Source organism: Cryptococcus neoformans, chromosome 1, assembly GCF_000091045.1.
Source record: "Cryptococcus neoformans var. neoformans JEC21 chromosome 1, complete sequence".
NCBI lineage: Eukaryota > Fungi > Basidiomycota > Tremellomycetes > Tremellales > Cryptococcaceae > Cryptococcus > Cryptococcus deneoformans.
Window position 1 is genome coordinate 176,681 of NC_006670.1, and position 24,179 is coordinate 200,859.

At 47.5% G+C, this 24,179-nt stretch overlaps 7 protein-coding genes across 7 annotated transcripts; 5 read left to right on the forward strand and 2 right to left on the reverse strand.

Annotated features, from left to right (window-relative positions):
• Window positions 1-1,057: 1,057 nt before the first annotated feature.
• CNA00620 (disulfide-isomerase precursor, putative) lies at window positions 1,058-3,053 on the forward strand. The gene is made up of 11 exons (XM_566486.2): window positions 1,058-1,246; window positions 1,308-1,342; window positions 1,399-1,407; window positions 1,476-1,498; window positions 1,551-1,591; window positions 1,649-1,730; window positions 1,784-1,862; window positions 1,924-2,062; window positions 2,121-2,345; window positions 2,423-2,682; window positions 2,755-3,053. Exons 1-11 carry the CDS (start codon window positions 1,148-1,150, stop codon window positions 2,996-2,998), a joined length of 1,236 nt encoding a protein of 411 aa, XP_566486.1. The 5' UTR covers window positions 1,058-1,147; the 3' UTR covers window positions 2,999-3,053.
• On the reverse strand, window positions 3,022-6,497 carry CNA00630 (nuclear mRNA splicing, via spliceosome-related protein, putative). Its single transcript, XM_024656154.1, has 7 exons — window positions 5,985-6,497; window positions 5,701-5,935; window positions 5,486-5,651; window positions 4,800-5,433; window positions 4,475-4,740; window positions 3,794-4,422; window positions 3,022-3,738 (listed from the first exon to the last, which is right to left on the reverse strand). Exons 1-7 carry the CDS (start codon window positions 6,360-6,362, stop codon window positions 3,467-3,469), a joined length of 2,580 nt encoding a protein of 859 aa, XP_024511827.1. The 5' UTR covers window positions 6,363-6,497; the 3' UTR covers window positions 3,022-3,466.
• A 786-nt stretch (window positions 6,498-7,283) lies between these two features.
• CNA00640 (integral to plasma membrane protein, putative) lies at window positions 7,284-10,072 on the forward strand. Its single transcript, XM_567082.2, has 16 exons — window positions 7,284-7,807; window positions 7,863-7,929; window positions 7,986-8,064; window positions 8,124-8,141; window positions 8,196-8,268; window positions 8,329-8,495; window positions 8,546-8,677; window positions 8,733-8,921; window positions 8,983-9,060; window positions 9,124-9,130; window positions 9,199-9,209; window positions 9,270-9,371; window positions 9,433-9,498; window positions 9,555-9,594; window positions 9,653-9,716; window positions 9,772-10,072. The coding sequence occupies exons 1-16, from the start codon at window positions 7,374-7,376 to the stop codon at window positions 9,898-9,900; spliced, it is 1,656 nt and encodes a 551-aa protein (XP_567082.1). The 5' UTR covers window positions 7,284-7,373; the 3' UTR covers window positions 9,901-10,072.
• A 162-nt stretch (window positions 10,073-10,234) lies between these two features.
• On the reverse strand, window positions 10,235-11,010 carry CNA00650 (conserved hypothetical protein). The gene is made up of 3 exons (XM_566488.2): window positions 10,848-11,010; window positions 10,608-10,762; window positions 10,235-10,541 (listed from the first exon to the last, which is right to left on the reverse strand). The coding sequence occupies exons 1-3, from the start codon at window positions 10,923-10,925 to the stop codon at window positions 10,301-10,303; spliced, it is 474 nt and encodes a 157-aa protein (XP_566488.1). The 5' UTR covers window positions 10,926-11,010; the 3' UTR covers window positions 10,235-10,300.
• Window positions 11,011-11,190: 180 nt separating this feature from the next.
• CNA00660 (A/G-specific adenine DNA glycosylase, putative) lies at window positions 11,191-13,644 on the forward strand. Its single transcript, XM_024656155.1, has 12 exons — window positions 11,191-11,590; window positions 11,644-11,722; window positions 11,780-11,786; window positions 11,847-11,884; window positions 11,938-12,009; window positions 12,066-12,084; window positions 12,134-12,277; window positions 12,325-12,365; window positions 12,413-12,574; window positions 12,634-12,726; window positions 12,782-13,004; window positions 13,058-13,644. The coding sequence occupies exons 1-12, from the start codon at window positions 11,280-11,282 to the stop codon at window positions 13,588-13,590; spliced, it is 1,722 nt and encodes a 573-aa protein (XP_024512023.1). The 5' UTR covers window positions 11,191-11,279; the 3' UTR covers window positions 13,591-13,644.
• Window positions 13,645-15,057: 1,413 nt separating this feature from the next.
• Window positions 15,058-18,154, forward strand: CNA00670 (sulfate transporter, putative). Its single transcript, XM_024656156.1, has 5 exons — window positions 15,058-15,166; window positions 15,243-15,635; window positions 15,684-15,769; window positions 15,819-16,132; window positions 16,192-18,154. Exons 2-5 carry the CDS (start codon window positions 15,333-15,335, stop codon window positions 17,994-17,996), a joined length of 2,508 nt encoding a protein of 835 aa, XP_024511828.1. The 5' UTR covers window positions 15,058-15,166; window positions 15,243-15,332; the 3' UTR covers window positions 17,997-18,154.
• A 465-nt stretch (window positions 18,155-18,619) lies between these two features.
• CNA00680 (vacuole protein, putative) lies at window positions 18,620-23,216 on the forward strand. The gene is made up of 13 exons (XM_566492.2): window positions 18,620-19,147; window positions 19,206-20,329; window positions 20,375-20,450; window positions 20,498-20,846; window positions 20,897-20,989; window positions 21,051-21,189; window positions 21,240-21,338; window positions 21,389-21,521; window positions 21,572-21,771; window positions 21,821-22,145; window positions 22,200-22,363; window positions 22,414-22,884; window positions 22,941-23,216. The coding sequence occupies exons 1-13, from the start codon at window positions 18,843-18,845 to the stop codon at window positions 22,994-22,996; spliced, it is 3,534 nt and encodes a 1,177-aa protein (XP_566492.1). The 5' UTR covers window positions 18,620-18,842; the 3' UTR covers window positions 22,997-23,216.
• Window positions 23,217-24,179: the final 963 nt, after the last annotated feature.

Here is a 24,179-nt window from a genome sequence, read left to right on the forward strand (position 1 = left end):
ATTTGAGTATCGGATAGTGTAGGCATGATGCACTCCAGATATCAAGACCAAGGCGAAAGCTGTATGATACGTGCAAGTAGTGAGGTTTTTTTGTTTTGCGAATCGCCCATCGTTAGTTCTCATCATTAGCTCATGCTCATTGTTTTTAGAATGCTCCACGAGCTCTGAAAGAACAGTTCAAAGCAAAACAAAAACCCACCGACGACATTGGTAACAAGCACTTTTGAAAGATTCATATTAATATCATTGGGCACTGTAAACCCAAAATACCCATTCGGTATTTGGTACTGGAATCCTCGAAAGATACAGCCCAATTTACCGGTAATAATCAAGTTTGACGCATTGTAACCACAGTAATCTTGAGAGGCAAAACGGATGACTTGGTCTTCAGTAGCTACGGAGACGTACCAGACGCTGTCGGCGCTGGAGAAAGCTGCTACCGCCAGAAGGACACAGGAGATGAGGGGGTAGCCGAGGTGGTAAGGTAAGCCTACAGTTTTCGACATTGTTTAGAGGGGATTGGCTACTGATGGATTAGTGGATAAAAACGTAATAAATAGGTGAGTAGGTTGATCAGATGCGAATTCGGCTGGTCGATAAGCAACCAAGCCTTGACGTGATACGAGACAATTTGTGAGATGAGATGGGGTGTGGAAAGGCGTGCAGAAAACAGATTTCATGGCACATCTGAGAGGTATATGAGTCGACGGAAAGTAGTGTAATCATGATGTCTTCACGGCGGAGTTGAGATCGGTTCTTTGATATAAAGGAGGGGCCATATGGAAGAGGACATGAAGATGAAGGGACCTGGCGAGATAACTTGGTCGGCCGGTTTTCTCAAACGTTTTTTTTCTTTGAGAGAAAGGCCGGTTACAAGTATACTTTCCAGCTCAAAAGGCTTTGCGATCTGTCTTTGATGTTCTTGTAAGAAAGACAGACGAAAGAAGAATGAGAAGCGTGTTCCAGGGTGATGCGTCACAACAGTGGCAGGGTGAAAAGTGGAACGGTGAATTTTATGACGTGGAGGGTGGAGGTCGCTGAATGAGCCCGCTGCAACTCCCCCCAGGCATCGCTTCATCGATAATGTTGCGCATCCCATTATTCTCTCAAGACTATACATCTCCCATTTCCCACTTTCTACACAAAAATGCGGCTCAGTATCTCAATCTCAGCGGCTCTTCTCGCTTTTACATCTCTGGTGTCTGCCAGTAACGTCGTGGACCTCGACAGTACCAACTTTGACCAGGTACGTCGATCTGCCAGACAAAAGCAGTGATAAGGATGCGAGAGCTGACATTTGAGGATAGATTGTTGGACAGGACAAGGGTGCCCTTGTTGAATTGTGAGTTTAGATGGCTGTTGTGTAACAGTAAAGTGGTTTGCTAATTATCGACTCAGCTTCGCACCGTGAGTTTAACGAGAGCGTCTTGTGTAGATGCGTACGAAGGAAGATTATGCTGATCAATGTCGCGAAGATGGTGTGGTCATTGCAAGAACCGTACGCTGCACAAGTTCAATATCATCTGTATCTTTGCTGACTTTTGCTTTAGTCGCCCCTACGTATGAGCGTCTTGCCGATGCTTTCCCGACCGTTCGTTACTTACCTATATACCATCAAAGGAGCTTACAGCTGACAAATATCTTGCAGGACAAAGTTGTCATCGCCAAGACTGATGCTGATGGTGTCGGACGGGAGCTCGGTTCTCGATTCGGTGTCTCTGGTTTCCCCAGTATGTCCTTGAAATCCGAGCCCCTCGGTTCCGTAATGCTAACCAATTTTCAGCTCTCAAATGGTTCCCTGCTGGCTCCCTTGAACCCATTCCTTACAGCGGTGCTCGAGACCTCGAAACCCTTGCTGCATTGTCAGTAATATTCCTCTGCTCACGCTAAGCACGTCACGTTAATAATTGCTCTGTACGGTAGCGTCACCAAGCAATCTGGCGTCAAGTCCAACATCAAGCCTCCTCCTCCTCCCGCTTACACTGAACTCGATGCTTCCAACTTTGACGAAATCGCCCTTAACGAGAGCAAAAATGTCCTTGTCGCGTTCACTGCTCCTTGGGTGAGTTATCATCATCACATGGCCACTTGGAGAGATATTCATCGCGCATGCTTTATAGTGCGGTCACTGCAAGAACATGAAACCTGCCTATGAAAAGGTCGCTAAAGTCTTTTCCTCTGAGCCCGACGTTGTCATCGCTTTGATGGATGCCGACGAGGCTGAGAACAAGCCCGTCGCTCAGCGTTACGGTGTCTCCAGCTTCCCCACTATCAAGTTCTTCCCCAAGGGTTCCAAGGAACCTGTCGCTTATGACTCTGGTAGGACTGCCGAACAGTTTGTCAACGTACGTATGCCCAAGCTCTAAATGTTCGCTGCCATGGTGGGGTATCGGTTGCTGACAGTCATAACTGTCAATTACAGTGGATCAACGAAAAGTCTGGCACTCACCGATCTGTTTCCGGTCTCCTTTCCGAGACTGCCGGCCGTGTCCTCACCCTTGACACACTCGCTTCCGAGTTCTTCTCCGCCAACGTCCCTGAGCGCTCCGAGATTGTTAAGAAGGCCCAGGAGGCTGTCACTACCGTCGACGAAAAGAGCAAGGCTACTGCCAATTACTATATCAAGGCTATGGAGCGGATTACTGCCAAGGGCGAAGAGTGGTTGACCAAGGAACAGGCTCGGTATGTCTCCTCTCTTTAGACAAAGTGGAGAGGATCAACTTTTTGCTGACCGATATTCGTGTCAATAAACAGACTTGCCAACCTCCTCGCTTCCCCTTCTCTCGCTCCTACCAAGCTCGACGAGCTCAAGGTCAAGATCAACATCCTTTCCGCTTTCGCGGCCCAAAAGGCTGGTGAGGCTTACGACTCTGCCGAGGAGGTTCTTGAGGACGCTTGGGACTCTGCCAAGCAAATCCCTATCCAGGCGAAGGATGGTCTCGACCAGTTTGCTGATGCTGTTGAGGAGAAAGCGAAGAGGGTTAGGTCTGATCTCTAATCTGATCTGTACAAATACATACCCCTTGATAAATGCATAAGAGCCATGAAAAGAACCTTATCGTGAATCGTGCAAGTCCAAGTATTGTGGCTACTAATGGCATCAATGCTTTTGTCACTTTGTCTCTACACACTACTGATGTAAAATAACTGCTTCGCGGTAATAAAGAAAGAATAGAACAGCGGATCATAGCCGGTCATTGCAGACTCTGTTAACGACAAAAGAAACAGATGAAAAAGAAATAAAAATGATGCTAAGAGAAAACGAGTAAAAATGCAGTCCTTTGCTTATATCCACTTCCTTTTGAATAATACTTCTTCTCTTGCGTCTATCTGCCTTTCTTGCGTACTTCTTAATTTTTGTAGTGCTACAATATTTTCCCCTGTACGCTTTAAGGCCAAAAAATACTAGTTCCCCAACAAAAAAACAGAAAGTAAGAAAACGACAACTTTTTTCCTTAGCATCGGCTCAAGCCAATCCCCAAAGTCTGACAACTCCATCCGCACCTGCGCTTCCGATGACTGGTAATTCCGGATGACTAGCCACCGCGCAAACGCCCTCATCTGCCCTTCCTCTGTGCCCTGCCAATTCCTGGATTGAAGTCTTCTTTGTCAAGTCCCACAAACGAACAGTACAGTCGACAGACGACGTGAGTATGCACGTTGGGGATGAGGGTGATAGAGCAAGAGAAGTTATAGGTGCGGGATGAGCAAGGACTGTATGCGTCGGGGTAGTGGATGCTATTGCGGTTGTTAGACATATCTCGGCATAATGAAATAAAAACATGCCACTCACAAGATTTAGCATCGTAGAACCGGAGATATCCGTCTTCATGAGCCGTTACAATAGCCGGTAAAGTTGGGTGGCTCAAGATGGCATTTACCTGAGAGTCCACACCTTGGCCTTCCTCTCCAAACAGGCGCACTTCCTCTCCCGCATCCACATCCCATAATCTTGCCTTTCCATCCGACGTACCCACAAGCACTTTTCCAAAATCTAGGTTGAAAACTGCCAAACACGTCGGTATGACACCCTCGCCAAAAGAGCTGAATGACTTCTCCAGTTTCCAGTTACTCGCGGATGGAGAAGAGCCGGATCGTTCCCAAAGCTTGACCGAACCATCTGAGGAGGCGCTGACAAGACGGCCTTCAATGCCTTCCTTCCCTGCCGGGCTGACTTCTTGAGGAGGAAGGAGACAGATGTCCCAAACAGATTCAGTGTGACCTTCAAGTGTCTGGACCGCAACAGAAGGATTATAGGTAGCGTACGGATCGTGATTGTGAGCTGGTAATTGCCAGAGGCGGATAGTCGAGTCCAGGGAGGCAGAGAATATTATAGAAAGGGCATTGGATATGGCCACGGATGTGATAGCGGCGGTGTGACCGCGCAAAGTCATGATAGGCTCAATTTCTTGAGCAGTATGTCTACCGGCTTCCAGTTAGTCACTGACATATCTCGGGAGCAGACAAGACATACCTGTGGGAAATGATACTAGCTGAATCCACTGACCAAACCTTCACCGTACAATCATCACCGCCAGTCGCCAACATAATTCCAGGACCATGAGCAAACGCAATAGCCCTAACAATGTCCAAGTGACTCTTCAAACTCCTTTTGGATACCCATATCTTATCGACTGAATCATCCGCTTTGATTTCTTCCTCCTCGGTATTGAGCGACAAAGTTGTGAGTCGGTCGTCTTCGGCCTGATCGGGCACCTTTCGTGCTCTTTCCTCCTTCGCCTATTGACAATGGCTTAGTTTTGTTCAGAACATTTATTTTTGTATACAAAAGGACTCACCTTTTCCGCTTCCTCGTTGGCAGCCTTCAGTTCTTCTCGCCATGCAGTCTTACTATCCGGCCTATATATGGCCGTCAAAAGCTGCTTTCCCGGCTCATCCGAATCCTTCCCGGCACCTGGCGATCGTGGCTCATCCTCGCTTTTAGTCGCAGAGATATCCGGTAAGCTTACTGTTCTCGGAGACGGGGAGGACGGGGGGCCACTATTATCACTGGGGGGTAAAAGTGCCGGATCTAAGCCTGGACGATGGAACGCTAAGGGTGAAGGAGAGACGGACTTTTCCATGGGTTGTGATGTAGGAAAAGAAGACGAAGATCCAGGTGGCAATGCAGGGGTGGGAATGGAGGGAATGGGTTTGTCCTTTTCGCCGTTCACCTGATCATCCTCAGAGGCTGAAGTCGAGCCAGCGGTCTCTTTGGTCTCTGCAGCTTCGTCGTTTCGTTTACGAGTGTGAAGGGGTGGGACAGGCTCTTCAGACAGCTCTTTTCGGGGTCGTTCATAAAGGTCAACCTCGGGGTGGTTGGGGTCGTGCGACACATCCGGCTGAGGAAGAGCAGAAGGGTCTACGGGAGGGTATGGAGGGAGAGGATTGAGGGCACCGGGAGAAGTAAGGTAGCTGATCTCTTGAAGACATCTATCAAGAGCAGGTGAGATATTTCCACAGGGTTTGCATCATTATGACATACTGTTTGAGATATTCTCGACTTCGTGCACGGGCTTTAGGATCTCTAGGGGCGACACCGATGCTCTTCCATTGATTTGCCTCAGCAGGCTGGGAACGAGACATGATTGTAGAAGATTTGCCGACAGCAGCAGAATGAACGCCGTTCACTTTGGTTGGCTTCTCAAGAACTAAAAGATGGTCAAATCGGGACAGGGAAAAGGGGAAGGCAAAACACACTGTCTTCTTGGCTACCTTCACTTCCGCTACCTTCCTTGTCTCCTGTTGAAAGCCTGTCTTCGTCCTGAAGTGCAGCCAAACGAGTAGGCGGGACGCTGTTGAGCTTGCCTCCGGCACCAACCCGCTTTGTTCTCTCTTGTCGTAGAGCGAACTCGAGCATTTTGACCCTTCTCAACAAATCTACCTTGAGGTTTTCTGCTGATCTTCTTTGTCCTTCCAGCAGTGCAATTCGGGCCTAGATAGGCATTAGCACTTGGACCCTCTCGAACGCAAGACCAACATACCCTCATCTCTGCTCTCTCAATTTCCCACTCGTTTCTATCCCTCTCCCATCTTCTCCATTCGCTTTGTAGGTAATGCAGCACCGAGGCGAGGTTCATCTCTTGACCAGGCGTGCTCCCACTTCCACTTGCACCATCTGCAGTGCCGTTTGTCGACTGAGGCCCTTGCTGTGATAGCTGTTGTTGTTGCTGCTGCTGCTGTTGCTGTGGCTGACCTTGCTGTTGAGGTTGTTGATACTGCTGGTACTGCTGGTACTGTTGCTGTGGGGCGGGTCCGGCAGGTCCTCTGTGCTGCACACCAGGATTCTGAGGGTCATATTGAGAGCGTGTCTGTTGGCCGGCAGGATTGAAGAGCTGACTCCTCTGGACGGCACGGTTCATGTTGGTTATATATCAATCCTGGGCCATGTGGGTTGTAAGATGGTATACAGTCCGTTCCGAGGATATCTTCTGGTTGACGGAGACTGGTGGCGGGTGGAAGATAAAGTTTATGTATATATAGTATGTTAGATATCCTCGTTCTTCCTTCCTGCTTCCTACCAGTTCAACTCACCTCATGGTCTGTGCGCCCTCCGTCATACAACTCGGTATTTCGGCGTTAAATCGCGTGGCGTGGGGCTGCAACATCCACTACGTACGTGATGAACAAGCAGACCGAAAGTCATGCATGCAACTTGCAACAAGCTAATTAATGTACACTTCAATACGGTGTGCGTGTCCCATGCGCTTATGCATTACAGGCTTCAGAAAAGGCTGTGACTCCATAGGGCAACGGAAACTGGCATGCGCACATCTCCCAGCCAGCAGCCAGCCAGTCAACCTGGCTCGCTAATAAGGATAAGAAAACATTACCGAAAAGAAGGCCCAGGCGTGAGGGTTGCGAAGTAAAACATGTCAAGCAAAGGACGCTAGCTTTGTTAATGATACGGCAAGAGGTAAGATTAGAACAACTCCTCGACGATGTTGTGTTGGCTTCAAGCGGCAGATGCTGGCTAGACACAACATGTCGCAACACATCATCTACTAAGCTAGATTCCTTGTAGCCTTAATGAGGCGTTTATCGACGTCTGCATGCTACCTTGTGCCACATATTTTTGTGTCTATATTGAGTGAGTCCGCTGGAAAGAAATTGAACACAACAACGAACCATGAAATCTCGGCAGCTGTTTCTGATCGCGTCTGGTCTTCTTGCTTTTAATTATGAGATAGATGTCTTGTTTGGCGATGATGTCATTTCTAGGCCAGTCTTGTCTTAGCCTTCCTTAATTTTGCTGGTGTTTCTCTTGACGGGATCTTTACGTTTCATAGGCAAGAGTAAACCTGTGCTGCACTGTTATTATCTGCAAACATCTTTTTTTATCCCTTTGCATCAGTAACCCGCCTTTCTGTAAAATGAGCGCCCAAGAATTCTACCAAGGCGGGAATCAACGTGGGTATCAGCAACAACAATTCCCTCCTCCCCCTGGCGGTCCACCTCAAGACCAAAACGGGGGCAAGCAGGAGTATGTTCCTCCCCAGGGCCAACCGCCCAATTACAACATGAAACCCTCTCAGCCTTATGCCTCTACCAACCCCGAAACGGGTGGACAGCCCGTATATCAAGACACTGCGCCGTTCTCCCAAGCAAATGAAAAAACGGGAGAGAGGATGAACCCTCGAAAGAGGGTGAACGATATCATTCCGCTGATATTGTTTATCGCCGCCGTTGTTGGGTTTGCAGTTGTTTCCGGTATTGCGATACATGGTTTCGTGCAGGTCAATGGTTTGGGAGGTGGAATGGGTGACTCTAGTATAGGGCGTACAGGTTCCAGTATAACGCTCGACTAGTAGGTTCCTTTTTCTATCAGGTCCAAATCGAAACTTCCTTTTAACATAATGCAGCCACACGGTCTACCTTCTTCTCGTTGTCGTTGCCCTCGGTTTGGTCATTGCATCTTTATATCTTGCGGTGAGTTACCCTCGCCGTAGTCTATGCAACAACACGGCTCATTCGATAATTCACAGGCCTTGAGGGCGTTCACCAAGATCATTCTTGAAGTCACTCTAGCATTGACGGTCATTCTTAATATTGGTATTTGTATTTGTGAGCTACAAATATATCATGGGATGTGAGAGTAAGATGCTAATGGATCATAACCCAAGACTATTTTATCATCCAGTGTATGTGTACTGCCGTGATCTTACGTTTAATGGCCCGACTAACTTTCATAATAGACTGGTCTGGCGCTATCATCTTCCTTATCATTGCCCTTGTTTCAGTCTTCTTCTACTGGGGCATGCGAAAGCGGTAAGTCCAGTGGGACTGTAGCTGTGAAATCCGAGAGCTCACATTTTGTCGGCCACTCAGTATCCCTCTGGCCAAATTGCTTCTTCAAACCACAATTGACGTTACAAAGCACCACCCCTCGGTATACGTTGTTGTCTTCATCGGCCTCATCATCCAAGCAGCTGTATCAGTTTGGTACACTTTCACCTGTATTGCCATTTATGTTAAGTGGACTCCGGGAAGTGCTGGTACGTCCGTCCGATCCCATGAAGTAAGGCTGAGTGGCTAAATGGATTAGCTTGCTCGGATGGGGGTTGTTCCTCTAGCAAGGTAGCAGGTCTGGTATTCTACGCCACTTTTTCCTACCTCTGGCTGTCTCAGGTCATCGGCAACGTCATTCTATGTACTCTCGCTGGTGGTGTCTTTGGAGGCAAGTCGTCTTTTCCTTGCTGCGTTCGAAACTTTATTAAACCTAGATTGTACAGGATGGTATTACTACGGCCCTCGAACCCCTGGTGGAGGTGTGCCAAAGAGAGCAAGCTTGTTGGCTTTCGTGCGAGCTTCGACTCTTTCCCTTGGATCAATCGCTTTTGGAAGTCTGTTGGTTACTATCCTTGAGCTTTTGAGATTGATATTGCAACTGTTCAGACAGTATGAAGCTGGACAAGGTGACAGTATGTTCTCTTTCCCTGCGTTGACTTTCATCTTGTGCGACTCGCGCTGACTAGATTTCAGTGATTGGATCTATCCTCATATGCATTGCTCAATGCTGTATCGGCTGTATTCAATGGATGGTCGAGTATTTCAATAAATGTACGTTCCCCCCTCCCAACCCCATATATATAAAAGTGCGGTTACTGATGATGACCTCTACAGATGCCTAGTGAGATTTCATCGTGTCCTTAGATCGTGCGATTATCTGCTAACCTGAACCTATTCTTCATCTCACAGTATTGAGATTGGTGAGCCTCTTTTCGATACACGTGCTTATCGATTTACATGTGACTGATCGCGAATCTTAGCTCTTTATGGCAAGTCATACATCCCTGCTGCCAAGGATACCTGGAGACTTCTGAAGGACCGCGGTATCGACGCTTTGGTGAATGACTCTCTCGTTGGTACCGGTAAGTGAAACCCAAGCCCTTTGCTACGAGGAACTTATCAGCTAACTTATTTGGCGGAAAGCTCTCATGTGGGGCGCTTACATCAACGGTTTCCTATGCGCTGTACTGGGCTACTTCTACCTCAGATGTAAGTGGCGATGCGACGATGCTACAGGGCAAAGACGCTGCTTACCATCTATGTAGTCACTCACCCTGCGTACAACTCTGATGGGCAATACTCCGCGTGAGTGCTACCGCTGCAGAATACGGATCCGCCGCTGACCTGCTCATTTCCGTGATAGACCTGTGATTCTCTTCTCATTCCTCATCGGTCTTAACGAGAGTTTCACCGTTGGCAGCGCTATCGTTCGTGGTTCTCGTATATCTCCCATGAGACTCTTCAGCTGACAAATAATTTCAGGATGCTGGTGTATCTACCATCTTTGTCGGCTTGGGAGAAGACCCTATGGTGCTTGCCGAGAGGAGTCCAGGGCTGTTTGAGATGATCCGCCAGGTTTATCCCCGTGTCGTCCAGGGTGTCCCCCATTAGTTTGTTACTTTATAATTCTTAGACAGGTCTTGTTCCAAATGTTACGAGCCCTAGATCTGTTATACACGTCAATGATATTATAATGTATACGTCCTTGAGACGTTATAGTATTAATAGCTCTTTATCTGCAAACAAACTGCTTGGATATCTTTAAATTGAAATTTTATTGTGACGAGGTTAAATGAAGAATGATCGTCATTTCATAAGATCTGCAACGAGAGGGCTACTCGGCTTTAGAAGCTGATTGCTGAGGCTGACTTTGAGGACTGCGTTAATGCTCTTTTCATCTTTCGCAAGGTGCTGGAATGGGTTTATGGACCCAATCTTCTGCTTCCATTGGAAAACTGTAGTGCATATTGCATCTATTGGTCAACCGCTCTTTCGCCCGGCCCTACCTCTTTTACACACCATCCTTCCAAGCAGCCTTCTCCGCTCGGACATTACCCTCCTTCTGTTTTTCAGGATCTTCCGCGGCCATACCAACAACACTCTCAAGCTTCCCCTTAGCCCCTTCAACACTAGGTATTGGAATAGCAGCAATGGAATCGGAGGTGGCTTGCTTATAGTCCCATTGAGCCTTCTCAGCCTGGGTATTGCCTTCTGTTTGCTTTTCTTGGTCCCCAGTCACGTAGCCAAAGACACTAAATAGATATCATAGGTATTAGAGCAGCCGACCTTCATAATGTATCATTTCTGGAGAAACTCACGACTTAACCTTACCGATACCAGAGTCGACAGTCGCCGCTCCAGCCTTCTGCGCTTTGGCTGCGTCCACTTCATTTTGTCCTTCCTTCTGAAGCTTGTGGCCTGATTGGATCCATGAAGAAGCTCCCATTGATTCAGGGACAACATTTCCAATGGCCTATGCTTAGGTCTCAGTAAAACAAAGCTAGGTAAAGATGAGAGATGGGGATATCAGATAGATATCTCGCTGACGACTAACGTACTTGTTGCACGAGACCTGAAGCAGAGTTAAGCTGCCCAGTCATTTGGGACGGTTCGTTATTTTGTTCTTGGGGAGACATAACCTTGATGTTGAATAAGACTAAGAGCAAAAATAAGAGCTTGGATTATCTGTCTATTTATCGTGCTCTCCTTGCCAGCTTGAAAGGATCAATATCTCATTCAGACTCGGACTGCATTCAGACGGCGGTAATCGAAGAGAGGTATCCATGACGTCACGTTGCACACATGCACCCCCGGCGGTCATGACCGTCGTCAACAATACGCGTCGGAGGAGGTTAATTAAGTAACGAAAGACGCGTCGAAATTATCGACTGTTGATTTGTCCCAGTAGATTGCTGTTGTCGAATAGAACAGATTGTAACAACCATTGAGCTCTAACAGCTATCAGCTCCGCCGGCCTACAGAAACCAGACATGCGCCCAGATTCAAGCTCACCATCAATCTATTCAGTCTCTGATTCGGACTCCAGCGACTATGCCCCCAGCGTCTCAGAAACCAAACGGTCGTCCATCAAACGAAAACGTGCTGCACCAGCTTCCACAAAAAGCAGAACCAAAACAACTATTGTAAAGCAGGCACGCGGAAAGGGCAAAGCAGTAGATAATATAGAGGATATAGAAAACCTTGGTGCCACAGTCTCTCGGAGACATGGGATGGATTACCATTCCGTTGATAAGATCGTAGACGAGAAGGAGAGCTTATTGGAATGGTTTGAATGCGTGAGGTGGGTGGAACCTGGGCCAAAAAGCGGACCTATTGCGCTAACAATTCCATTAGGGAGAAAAGAGGTATGCCTTGGCGTAAGAAATACGACCCATCTTTAAGCTTTGAAGAAAAAGGGCAGAGGGCATACGAGGTAAGTATCTATTCCGTTGTGCGCCAAGAGATTTCGAGCTAATACATTACATGTTAGATATGGGGTGAGTTTTAATCGAAAGGATTTAAGCAATAATGACAAAGGCTTATGATGTGGATGATAGTCAGCGAAGTAATGCTTCAGCAGACACAGGTCACAACTGTGAGAATTCAAGGTCTAGTCACCTTATTTCACGACTCACATTTACTGTTCAGGTTATCGCTTATTGGCAAAGGTGGATGGAACGATGGCCTACAATCAGCGACTTGGCAAAGGCTGATGTGGAGGTTCGTATCAAGCACTTACAATAAGACATCATCAGCTGACGTCCAAAACCGAACAGGAAGTCAATGCTGCGTGGCGTAAGTTATCAGCTTCTTGGAAAGCAAGTTTAACGACTGTCGCTTTCAGGTGGATTGGGATACTACCGTAGAGCAAGATCGCTGCTGGCAGGAGCGAAAACGGTCATGGGAAATTCGAAATACAATGGGCGGCTTCCGGATGATCCTGCTGTCCTGGAAAAGGAGATCGACGGAGTAGGACGGTATACCGCCGGTGCGTTGCTTGTAATACAACATTTTCATGATTTAACGATATACAAGGGGCCATTTGTTCGATGGCTTATGGCGTGAGGACCCCTATCGTAGGTGACACCATTTCATCCCACGGTTGGTGTTGACAAATAGTCAGGTCGATGGCAACATCCACCGTCTTCTCACCCGTCTTCTTGCGGTGCATGCTCCACAAACCGGCCCTGCTACAATCAAATTCCTTTGGAGGGTGGCCGACGAGCTGATAAAGCATCTACCTTCTGGAGATAAACACAACAATGTAGTGGGTGACTGGAATCAAGTAAGCGACTTATGAAACATCAGCAGTAAAAAGTTCGCATTGCTGACTGTGTCACTCAGGCTCTGATGGAACTGGGTAGTCAAGTGTGTAAGCCCGCAAATCCCGAGTGCGGTGTCTGCCCTCTGAAGAAAGCTTGCAAAGGTTATGCAGAGGCATGTTAATTCATTTGAGAGCTCTGCAACCCTTGTACTGATACCCAATCCTCAGCTTTCCAACTCTCCATCACAACCGTCTACGACTAAGTCTGACTGCAAGCTGTGCGCCCCAATACCCTGTGATATCGAGACAGACAGAATTCCGACCGTAATGGTGTTCCCTATGAAGAAAGAGAAGAAGGCCTCGAGAGTAGAGGAAGAAACTGTATGTATCGTCCAGTGGAGAGGTGATGGAGATCAGAGGAGATGGTTGTTTACGAAGCGCCCCGAGAAAGGTGAGTGGGTATCGGGCTGCATGAGGCTCGTATAAACTGATGGAACTGGCCAGGCTTACTCGCCGGTCTCTTTGAGCCTCCCACCACGCCTGTCTCAGCAGGACTATCCTCCTCTGAAAGGCTCGGTGCATCCTTAGAAGCACTGTCAGATTATATCGAGATCACGGAAGGGGAAGCGGAAGGCTTGCAGAAGTCCAGCAGGGACGTAGGCAATATACCACATATCTTTTCTCATATCAACATGACCTATCACATTCATCTTCTCACACTCACATCGCCTGGCAACGAACCTCCGTCTGTCAAACCCAAGGCGCCTCGACCGGCAGTATGGCTCAATGAAGAAGAAGTTGAAAAGGCGAATGTTGGGACAGGTGTGAAGAAGGTATGGGCAGAGATCTACGGATCTTGGGGTAGTTTTGAGGAGTCAGAGGCGGGAGCGATATTGGCGAAGAAGCAGAAGAGAACGAACAATAAGTTGACGAAACCTAAGCCTGTCGTGGCAAACAGGAACGAGAAAATTGTCAAGAAAGTGATGATGCCGCCTATGCCGACGACGAGGAAGAACGTTGTTGATGCTGTTGAGTGATGGCACTTGTACCTTGCTTGCTCTTTACATGTATTATATTATCTTACGTCCATATAAACATTTCAGTTCGTCATTGAGCGCCCAATTTGTTATCAGTATTCATGATGTTTTTTCTTAATACATTGGTTGCTAATGCTTTGTTGATCCTTTACACTTCAAAAGAATGAAGTTGCAACATTGATACTCTCGCCATGTGGTGCACACATGAGTGTGTCGAAATCTCTCAAAAGGAGGCGGGTTGACACGGTTGATGCTATCTTTGCTGATCGTTTCTCTATCGCGAATGTATAGGATTGAAAAGAAGGTACAATTTGAATACGTCAAATGACACCAATGGTCAAAATTAGCCAGTCGGGTAATACTGCTGGTCAGTCGTCAAGTCGGTCATCTTGTGTTGTAAGCGTGAGAATATCACAGCGAACGACAGCGAGAGTAAAAGCAGAGGATGGAAAGATGGATATTCAAAGTGCCTGAAGATGGTGGATGGTATCTATCCAATGGGAAGATCGCAGATAATCACCACACAGGAGGTCTCATTATTCACGACTCACAAACACCATCGATCAGGAATCAAGACATCATTGGGAAGTAGCATGCAATAAATGCCATCTATGGCGAACTGTGCGAGAGCGAGCTCAATGCTCAGTTCCCGTCCCATGTGCAATCACCATTGGTGGAACTCCATCCTGACGTTGGCAAAATTGGCGACGGAGCGTGCTTCCTTTTGTTCTTACTTGGAGTACGTATGGCTATATATTAACCGTATACGGGAAGTAAACTTCATTTGATGGAAGGGGATCTGGGGAAGTTAAAAGTCAAGATACTTGCAAGAGCCAAAAAGAGAAGAGGCGAGCCTCCAGCATTCGAGCGCTATTGATTGCCGACGGATAATGGCGCTGCAATATGCCAGGAGAATTTCCAGTTAATAGGCTTTTTGCGCTTCTTGAGGTTTGGGACGTAATTCCTGTTGGCGATCGTCGAGGGAGATCTAGGCGCAGAACTAAGAAAAAGGTGAATGATCGGTTAGAGCGTGGGGGAGAGTGCGAATTGAACTGCGTGAAAGAAGGAACAACAACATGCACAGTGAGTACGAGTAATGTTTGTTTGCTGATGGCGGTGATGACCGCTTACTGGGCAGCTTGTTGCTCCTCGGCCGGATAATCAAATAATCGCCACCGCAGATCCCTGCGAAGTCTTGCTTCGATTATGGACTCCTTTATGAAGTCGATGCACGATGCATGCTGAATTCATCTGCCCAATTCACCACTCCACTTCTCAGTCATCATTTTGATTCCAGGGATGAACGATGAACCTGCAGCTGCCAAAACTGGAGCGAGCGTTCGACGTCACTGCTTGGTAAAACCGCGGCAACCGATGTCGGGGTAATATAACTGGTGGGGAAAACCCTGAAGGACAATTATGCGGTTTCGACAGATGGCGTGCTCGAATTTTTCTACTACTCATTGGCGGTTGAAATCAAACTTGAGGCCGCAATTGCCCATCCACTATCACTATGGTGTGCGCATCGAAAATCTGCTCTCTGCAATGCCAGTACAACCGAACAACTCCAATACTTGTTTGTGACGTCGTGCATCTTCAAATATCTGGAATCTTCTGACAAAAAATCGCTTCTTGGTGAATTCACCTTTCAGTCAATCCCGCCATATCATCTCCCATCTTAATCTGAAGACGTGCTGGCTCCCGCTGTCTTCTTCACCTTTTTAGACAAATAGATTCGATAGATGGGTCTTATAAAGAGTAGCCTTGGGAATTCGAATAAAGGAAAATTCGTAGATTGTTCAACACCACCACTACACAACTCGTCCTTCATTCGTATTCAGGAAGATAGTTCATCTACGGCGGCAGCGAGAACATCGACTCAGGAAGATCTCCACGCCTCCATGTCTCCCGATATCAAGCCTAGCTTCCGCCCCGAGGTGGTCAAGAGTAAAATCAAGCACTATTTTGGTTATACGGAAACAACACCAGAGACTGTCTCCGTCTTTGACTGGGCAAGGAGTCAGACTCCAGCTCTTGGGCCAGGAGTGAGTGATGCATTCACTTCCCAGATGACTGTTCTGACTATTTTTCAGATCAAAGCTTATATCCTCTCTCTTTTCCCCTTCATTCAATGGGTTCCCCGATACAACTTGACGTGGTTGTTTGGTGACCTCGTGGCGTGAGTAGGCTTCTTCTTTCCGTGGTAATGGCTGACCAATCATCCACAGTGGTATCACCGTTGGTATGGTCCTTGTTCCCCAATCGCTTTCTTATGCCAAAATTGCCGAACTCGAGCCCCAATACGGTTTATACTCTTCTTTCATCGGTGTCCTTACCTATGCCTTTTTTGCCACATCCAAGGATGTTTCCATCGGTCCGGTCGCCGTCATGTCTCTCGAGACTGGTAACATCATTCTCAGTGTGCAAGACAAGTACGGCGATCTTTACTCCAAGCCTGTTATCGCTACTGCTTTGGCGTTCATCTGTGGATTCATCGTCTTGGGTATCGGATTATTGAGGATTGGATGGCTCGTTGAGTTCAGTGAGTTCGGAGTTTTTTTCGAGTCGCCAGGAGCCGCAGTTTGCTGACATAATCCATAGTTCCTCAACCTGCCGTCTCTGGTTTCATGACTGGTAGTGCTCTTAACATCGCCGCTGGCCAATTCCCGGCTGTTTTTGGTCTGTCCAAGAAGTTTGACACTCGTGCTGCCACATACAAGGTTATCATCAACACTCTCAAGTACTTGCCCCAGGCATCGCTCGACACCGCTTTCGGTATGACTGCACTTGCTGCCCTTTACGGAATCAAGTGGGGATTTACCTGGCTCGGTAAACGATACCCTCGCTATGGCCGAATCACTTTCTTCTGCCAATCTCTTCGACACGCCTTTGTCATCATCATCTGGACCATCATCTCTTGGCGAGTCAACGTTCACGCCGCCTCGCCTCGCATTTCCCTCGTCGGCAATGTCCCTTCGGGTTTGCAACACGTAGGCCGACCTTTCATTGATAGCCAACTGCTTTCTGCCATCGGTCCCCACATTCCTGTTGCCACTATCATCCTTCTTCTCGAGCACATCTCCATTGCCAAATCTTTCGGTCGGTTGAACGGTTATAAGATTAACCCTAACCAAGAGCTTATTGCTATCGGTGTTAACAACACCATCGGTACTCTTTTCTCTGCGTACCCCTCCACCGGTTCTTTCTCTCGATCTGCCCTCAAGTCTAAGGCTGGTGTGCGCACCCCTGCTGCGGGTCTCGCCACCGGTGTTGTCGTCATCGTTGCCTTGTACGCAGTCGCACCGGCCTTTTACTGGATTCCCAACGCGGCTCTTTCTGCCTTGATTATTCACGCCGTCGCCGACCTTGTCGCTTCTCCCAAGCACTCTTACAGCTTCTGGCGAGTTGCCCCCATTGAATACGTGATCTTCGTTGGTGCGGTTCTTTGGTCCGTTTTTTACACCATCGAGTCAGGTATCTATTGGTCTCTTGCCACCTCTGTCGTTCTCTTGCTTCTTCGTATCGCTCGACCCAAAGGTCACTTCCTCGGGCGTGTACGAATCAAGCCTGAGGCTGGTAACACCCTTGAGCACATCCGAGATGTCTACGTTCCCCTTGATGAAGAATCTTCTGGGGAAGATGTCAAGGTTGAGAACCCTCCTGCCGGTGTCATAATCTACCGATTCGAAGAGTCTTTCCTCTACCCTAACGCTTCTTATATCAATGACCGACTTATCGAACAGGCCAAGAAGGTAACCAGGCGAGGTGGTGACTACTCCAAGGTTGCAGCGGGCGACCGACCTTGGAATGACCCAGGACCCAGCAAGAAGAACGCGGCGGCGGTTATAGAGGCTGACATGGTCAAGCCTGTACTCAAGGCTGTTATCCTTGACTTTGCTGCTGTTGCCAACCTTGATACCACTGGTGTGCAAAATTTGATCGACACCAAGACGGAGATGGAGAAATGGGCCGATGGTCCTGTCGAGTTCCACTTTTGCGGTATTCTTTCACCTTGGATCCGACGTGCTCTTGTTGCTGGTGGATTTGGTCAAGGCCGTGCCAAGGAAGGTGCCGCTCTTGAAGTAGCTCCTGCTGTCATCGAGAATCTTGAGAACGCTGCTTCCCCGGGAATGGAGAGGGAGAGGTATAATGAGCATGAAGTCTCTTTCATTCACGAGGTCGGTCAAGCTTCCAACTCAACTTCCGCCGGTACTTCTTTCAGCGAGGAGGAGAAGAGGATTGGCTCTGGAGCCACCACACCATCTCCTCAATTGGATGGGGTTAACGAAAGAAGACCGAGCGGTGTATCAACCAAGACTGTTCCATTGTTAGACAGGTCAACACCTTTCTTCCACTTTGACCTGGCCGATGCCTTGAACTCGTTGAACTTACCTGAGAATGAGTGATTTGTATGACGTGTAAAGGGGTCTGGGGCTTATTTGTAGTGCATCTTGTTTTCACATTCGTTTTTGTCTTGTTTTGGGCATCTTTGTCAAAATTATCTCGCATAGTACATATAACATCACATAGTAACAATACAGCAATCAATGTAACAAATCATGACAAAGCAACCTTTCGGAATCGTGGGCTTCCTGTCTTAGTAAGGATGCAGTCGATAAAATGATACGAGATTGTTCTCTCCGCTTGCAGGTCTGCAGGTTCTGGATTTACCGTTACCTAGTACTGACTCCTCTTGCCAAGTCAAGAAGACAAACAGTGATCAGAATGGTTCAACTTCGCTCCACTATAACAATTTGTTACTTGTGGAAATAACAGACATATACTCGTCGAGAATCGGACGAATGCCCCAATTGGACGGACGCTGGGCCGGGCCCTCCAGCCAGGGGCACCAACAGGTAAGTACTTATTATTATAACTGACGTTGACTGCTGATTGGCTAATCTATCTATTTTCAGGCACGCCATAATAATAAATCACGGCGTGGCGAATGGTGAAGAGTGGATTGTTATCTCCAGCAAGTCACCCACGACTGCTAGTTTTCCTTTGTTAACCATATCTTGAGGCTTGAGGAGACCTGAAGACAACCAATAAAATACTTCAAGACAGCGGCTTGTTTCCCAATTTTGGCTGCTCACAAACTTCATCAGAGACCACACAGATACTCTTTCCGCTATCGAGACCACGCTTCCTTTCCGTCAATTTTGATTCTTGATAACGAATTGTCTCAACGCACAGGCTACATTATTGATGTCACCCATCACGCCGTTCTTATAGATAACTAGGATAACAAGATGCCTGCCAGGGATCCAAACGCGTCTCCCCATGTCCCATCGACCTTCCCCAACCGCCCTGTCTCACCTATCAACTCCCAGCATCCCAATACGCTCTCTCCGAACGCCTCAGGCTTCTCAGTTCGCACTGTACAGTCAAATAACGGTGTTTTGAGTCTGCCAAGTCCAGACCATCAGCAGCCGCATGGATATTTTACCCAAGCTTTACGGAGAGTTAGTGGGACAGGAGGACATAATTTGCCTCGGATGGAAGCACCAGCAAGTGCTGGACAAGATGTACCAGCTGAGAGGAATGGTTGGGACGAGTGAGTTGCCGTTCGAGGCGCTCATTTCCGCCGTATGAACTTACCATTTCGACTGTAGTACCTCATTCCACATACAGGCTGGTTCAACGACTTCCCAAGCTATTCGAGATTCCACAGCCCGTTTGGCGTCTGTGTCCTTCTCCACCAGACCTCGTGCATTCTCATCAGCTTCCCAGGGCGACAGCTCGTACTCCCATTCAGCCCTCTCCTCAAGACATGCCTCTGTAAACCATGGGCCCACTCATTCGGTTGCGACTTCTGCTACTGAACATCGTCCTATATACCCTAGTCACCTTAACCCCGCTATCTCCAAGCCAGGTCCGACCCCTGTCTTGGAAGACGACGAGCGAGACGAGGTTTCCCCGTCCAAAGGTCTTCAAGCCTTACCCGCATCACCCTTCACCGGGGCCAAATCAGGCCTGAGTATGATGCTGGAGCGAGATAAGGAGGAGCGGCGCGTAAGGGGATTGACAGAGGCTGCTTCTCTTCGTAGTAAGCGTTCTGGTAGCTCGATTGGTAAGCTAGCAAGTGATGAAGAGGAGTCAGGCGAGAGGACTCCAATGCCACGTAGAAGCTCGCTGGTGGACGACATTCTCGAAGTACCGACAACCGAGGGTAATGCGAGGATGTCTCATGCGGGCTCTTCCAGCTCTCTCCGCCGTTTTCTCGCCAATGAAGTAAATGAAGAAGAACTCGGACAGGCTCCAGATGAGAGATCGCTTTTGTTGGGGGATGGTCGCGAACGGAAAAAGCGTTCTTGGGCCGGCGAGGCGTTATCCAATATTGAGGGCTGGAAGAACAATCTATTAAAGGTGACCCCTAAAGATGTTGTTGAAGGGATTATTTTGGAGCCTATTAGGACATTGCCTTCGGTCATCTTGGGGTTGTTGCTCAATGTGCTGGATGGTGTCAGTTACGGCATGATCCTCTTCCCTGCAACCCCAATCTTTGTCGATTTCGGCTCTCTTGGTGTATCGATGTTCTTCGTGTCTTGTATCGTCTCTCAGCTTGTGTTCTCGCTTGGTGGAAGTATTTTCCCCGGTGGCAACGGTTCGATGATGATTGAAGCTGTCCCCTTCTTCCATATCTTGATTAATACCTTTGAACAAGTATGCGGTGACGATGATAAGGCTATCATCGCGACGACAATGGTTGCATTCGCATTCAGCTCTATTTTGACTGGTGAGGACTGTCTGCTTTCCACCTATCGTTTCTGATCCCCAGTAGGCTTGGTATTCTTCGCACTAGGTGCGTTTAAGCTCGGTAGTTTGATCGGATATTTCCCTCGTCATATTCTAGTAGGGTGAGTACCGTCTTTGCTCATGGTCCCAGTCCTCATTCGTGTCCTAGATGTATCGGCGGTGTTGGTGTCTTCCTTATCGAAACCGGCCTTGAAGTCTCCCGCGGTCTCAAAGAAGAAGGCTTCGAATACAACCTTGCCACACTCAAGCTTTTCTTCGAATCCGGCCATGCGATCGCATTATGGACCATTCCCCTCGCTCTGGCTATCCTCCTCCGAGTCATTACTCATTTTTGGCATCACCAACTCATTTTCCCAGCCTACTTCTTCATCATCCCCGTCATCTTCTATATTGTCATAGCCATTGGAAGATGGGATCTGCAGCACTTGAGGAAGATGGGTTGGGTTTTTGATGTAGGGACAAATACGCAAGCTTGGTGGAAGTTTTACACCCTTTTTGTAAGTTAAAATGAAAGAAGTGCATTTGAGCGATCACTCAATATATGTAGGACTTTCGCAAGACGAATTGGGAAGCTTTCTGGGCAGCTATGCCTACGCAGCTCGCTTTGGTCTTTTTTGGCATTCTACATGTGCCGCTTAATGTGAGTTCATCTAATTTTATTAAACTAAATTGCCCAGCTAACAAGATTACTTTTCTACTAGGTTCCAGCCCTCGGTGTATCACTCAGTGAAGACAACGTCAAGCTGGATCGTGAATTAGTTGCTCACGGTGCCTCCAATATGCTGGCTGGATTAACCGGAACAGTACCAAATTATCTGACCTATGTCAACACAGTACTCTGTAAATCTATCACGTCTTGTTTACCTCCATTACTAATGGCTGTCATTTAGTCTACCGTGTGGGAGGCGGCTCCAGATTGTCAGGTCTAATGCTTGCCATGGGAACGGCCGCCATCATGATGATTGGGCCTGCTGTCATTGCCTCTCTTCGTGAGTTCCATATGAAACGTTACCTAATCAGAAAGTTGATATATGTGTAGCTGTTATGGTCGTCGGTGCTCTGATCTTCGTTCTTGGCATTGACCTCCTTATGGAAGCTGTCTGGGATACAAGGCACCGAGTCAACAAGATGGAGTATATTACTATTTGGGCCATCGCCATCGGCATGACCGTGTAAATTAACAACAACCATTGGTTTGGCGTCCGCTCACACATACTTGTAGCTTCGACTTTGTCATTGGACTCTTATTCGGTATTATTTTGGCCTGTATCTTCTTTGTCGTGCAAAGCTCAAGACGTCGAGCTATTCGGGCAGTTTTCAACGGTGCAACTGCGAGATCAACTGTCAGAAGACCGAAATGGCAAAGAAGTTTCATCCAGCAGGTCGGTTCTCAAACATATGTGATGAAGCTCCAGGGTTTCCGTAATTCTTTTCCTACAGCGTGCCAGATGCGGAACTGATCGATTCGTAGTGTTCTTTGGCACTATCACCACTGTCGAGGACGAGATTCGAAAACTCCTCGATCTTGCTAAGTGGCAGCACAATCCGATTCGCTTTCTCATCATTGATTTTGCTCTCGTCCATGGTCTGGACTTTTCTTCGGCTGAAGCGTTCGTCAGGGTACAACGTTTGCTTGCTGCTAAGGATGTTCTATTGATTATGTGCGGTGCAAAATCCGATGGACTTGTTGGGACTGCATTGCAAGGTGTCGGCTTATGGGCAGATCGAGAAGGCACGAGAGTTGAAGTGTTTGAATCACTGAATGATGCACTGGAATGGACGGAGAATGTGTATCTGTAAGCTAAACGGCATGATGAACAAAGGGCTATAAATTGACAATTTTTGTACAGTACTGCTTTCCTAGAAAACCAACAGTTGATGGACTGCGAAACCACCACAAAGGTCATGGACTTCCCAAAAATCGCCAAGCCACCTTTCTCATTGTCAGAGTCTTTCCAAAACAGTCCGCGGAGGAGCCACCTGGTTAAAGCAGGTGGAGATACCATATTCCAAAGTAGGTGCTTTGGCCCTTTTCAATAAGACGACGTTGACCATTAAAAAAAGCTTCTTACGCTTCCAAAGATGATGACGAGCCTTCGACTCCACCACCTGAAGAACCTTTGGCCCAGCCAATTCCAGTCCTTTTGCAAACCTTTGGTGCCTACTCAGCCTCTTCGGTTTCTTCCATTTCCACTTCGTTCTGCAAATCACTCGCCCCTTATTTCACAAAGTCCTCCATCATGCCAGGTGACACCCTTTGGATGCAAGGCGATCCTGCCGACGGGATGTACATCATCGAAGTCGGATGCTTGCGTGCCACCTACGCCTATAATGATACAACAAACTTAGTACAAGAGACAATGGTGGCAGGTACAATGGCTGGTGATATGAGTGCGTTGAGTGAGACCACGCGAAACTGTAGCGTTGTGGCCGAAAGAGAATCAGTTCTGTGGAAGTTGAGCCAGGAGAGACTAGATCAGATGGTTAAGGAACAGCCCGAGGTTGCTCAGGCTTTTATCAAGATGGTTCTCAAGGGTGAGTCAGGCCTCTCGTTTTCAGGGAGAAGACTTAGAAAGCTGATAATGTTTTAGCGGTGGCGGAAGAGCAGGACGTCTTGTCATCTCATCTTATTGCTGTCCTGTCATAGATAGCAGGTCGCTCTCTTATTCCCCATCAAATGACACAGTCCGGATCGAGGCTGGTGACTAATAAACGGCATATTAGGGAGTTGTAGTAATGCTTCAGACACTTATAAACGTAGAGATGATCAAAAAGGCATGAAACGACATCAATGATATGCTGGATCATCTGTTATGGCGACCATCTGTTACCTGCGAAAACAAATAATTGTACTGTATGATGAAGAGTAATCATGACATGGTGGAGCTTCGCCAGTTTATTTATACACTCCATTATTGGAAGTAAAAAGATGGGTCGAATCAATGTTGATTAAATGATGTCGACTGGAGGTACTACTCACATCTGATGAGGCTGGGACGAGCGGCATCTATCTTAAATTCAATTTATCCGAAGGAAAGAAGAAGATGATGAAGTTGCCTACTCACTTTCTTGTGTCTTGGAAACGTTTGTCGCGGTAAAATGATACATCTGACCACATAACGACGGGAGAAACCGCAGCTCATATGATTGATTGTTCTATATCGTATGCAGCGGAGGAGCACTACGTAGTAGGAAGGGAGGAACTCTCGTCAAATCTCCCAGTGCATAAGAGAATGGTCCTCAATCAAGGAGACCCAGCAGGTGACCTCATCGTACGCAGAACTTAGTATAAATACTGAAACGTTACATGATAGCACATGTCTTATTATATGCCAGTCTAATAATTTATACGACAGAAGGCGATATGATGGAAAACGATCACCATCGCAGCTGTTGCGACTCACTTTATTCTTCGTTCTCGTTCTTCTATAGTTGTCTAAATAATAATAATCAAGACTTGCTCATTGTTTGACCTTAAGCTCACTGCTATTAGTACGAGTCATACTACTTAGTGCTTTTAGCTGCTCCTCCTTACTTCTGTCATCTGCCAGAAACGGACCGTCTGCTTGCTGGTCCCAACAACCGTAACTAACCGCAATTCCGTTCGTCGCCGGTGGATCGTTGCTATTTATGTGCTATAATAATAATAAAAGGATGATGTCGTCGGGCCTTGCGCGCGGGGCCGGTCGATTAAAAGTTCGAAAAAATCGGCGATTTCATCATTCAACGCGGTGGAAAGTTGTGTGTCGGTTCTTCTTTACGTATCATCCGCCGTCAATCGTTTTCTCCGCCTCGTCTTCAAATTGCGGGTCATACCCTCAGGTCCTTTC

Excerpts from the sequence above, each read along its gene's own strand:
- CNA00620 (XM_566486.2), top strand. The coding sequence starts at position 1,148 with ATGCGGCTCAGTATCTCAATCTCAGCGGCTCTTCTCGCTTTTACATCT. Across the intron at positions 1,247-1,307 it reads ACAGTACCAACTTTGACCAG|ATTGTTGGACAGGACAAGGG; the intron begins GTACGTCGATCT and ends ATTTGAGGATAG. Across the intron at positions 1,863-1,923 it reads CTCGAAACCCTTGCTGCATT|CGTCACCAAGCAATCTGGCG; the intron begins GTCAGTAATATT and ends TCTGTACGGTAG.
- CNA00630 (XM_024656154.1), bottom strand. The coding sequence starts at position 6,362 with ATGAACCGTGCCGTCCAGAGGAGTCAGCTCTTCAATCCTGCCGGCCAA. Across the intron at positions 5,936-5,984 it reads TTGAGAGAGCAGAGATGAGG|GCCCGAATTGCACTGCTGGA; the intron begins GTATGTTGGTCT and ends ATGCCTATCTAG. Across the intron at positions 4,423-4,474 it reads GCTAGTATCATTTCCCACAG|ACATACTGCTCAAGAAATTG; the intron begins GTATGTCTTGTC and ends GGAAGCCGGTAG.
- CNA00640 (XM_567082.2), top strand. The coding sequence starts at position 7,374 with ATGAGCGCCCAAGAATTCTACCAAGGCGGGAATCAACGTGGGTATCAG. Across the intron at positions 8,496-8,545 it reads GTGGACTCCGGGAAGTGCTG|CTTGCTCGGATGGGGGTTGT; the intron begins GTACGTCCGTCC and ends TAAATGGATTAG. Across the intron at positions 9,595-9,652 it reads TCTGATGGGCAATACTCCGC|ACCTGTGATTCTCTTCTCAT; the intron begins GTGAGTGCTACC and ends TTTCCGTGATAG.
- CNA00650 (XM_566488.2), bottom strand. The coding sequence starts at position 10,925 with ATGTCTCCCCAAGAACAAAATAACGAACCGTCCCAAATGACTGGGCAG. Across the intron at positions 10,763-10,847 it reads CTTCAGGTCTCGTGCAACAA|GCCATTGGAAATGTTGTCCC; the intron begins GTACGTTAGTCG and ends ACCTAAGCATAG. Across the intron at positions 10,542-10,607 it reads GGTATCGGTAAGGTTAAGTC|TGTCTTTGGCTACGTGACTG; the intron begins GTGAGTTTCTCC and ends ATATCTATTTAG.
- CNA00660 (XM_024656155.1), top strand. The coding sequence starts at position 11,280 with ATGCGCCCAGATTCAAGCTCACCATCAATCTATTCAGTCTCTGATTCG. Across the intron at positions 11,885-11,937 it reads AGCAGACACAGGTCACAACT|GTTATCGCTTATTGGCAAAG; the intron begins GTGAGAATTCAA and ends TTTACTGTTCAG. Across the intron at positions 12,727-12,781 it reads CTTGCAAAGGTTATGCAGAG|CTTTCCAACTCTCCATCACA; the intron begins GCATGTTAATTC and ends CCCAATCCTCAG.
- CNA00670 (XM_024656156.1), top strand. The coding sequence starts at position 15,333 with ATGGGTCTTATAAAGAGTAGCCTTGGGAATTCGAATAAAGGAAAATTC. Across the intron at positions 15,636-15,683 it reads CTCCAGCTCTTGGGCCAGGA|ATCAAAGCTTATATCCTCTC; the intron begins GTGAGTGATGCA and ends ACTATTTTTCAG. Across the intron at positions 16,133-16,191 it reads TGGATGGCTCGTTGAGTTCA|TTCCTCAACCTGCCGTCTCT; the intron begins GTGAGTTCGGAG and ends CATAATCCATAG.
- CNA00680 (XM_566492.2), top strand. The coding sequence starts at position 18,843 with ATGCCTGCCAGGGATCCAAACGCGTCTCCCCATGTCCCATCGACCTTC. Across the intron at positions 20,990-21,050 it reads TTCTACATGTGCCGCTTAAT|GTTCCAGCCCTCGGTGTATC; the intron begins GTGAGTTCATCT and ends CTTTTCTACTAG. Across the intron at positions 21,522-21,571 it reads ATCGCCATCGGCATGACCGT|CTTCGACTTTGTCATTGGAC; the intron begins GTAAATTAACAA and ends ACATACTTGTAG.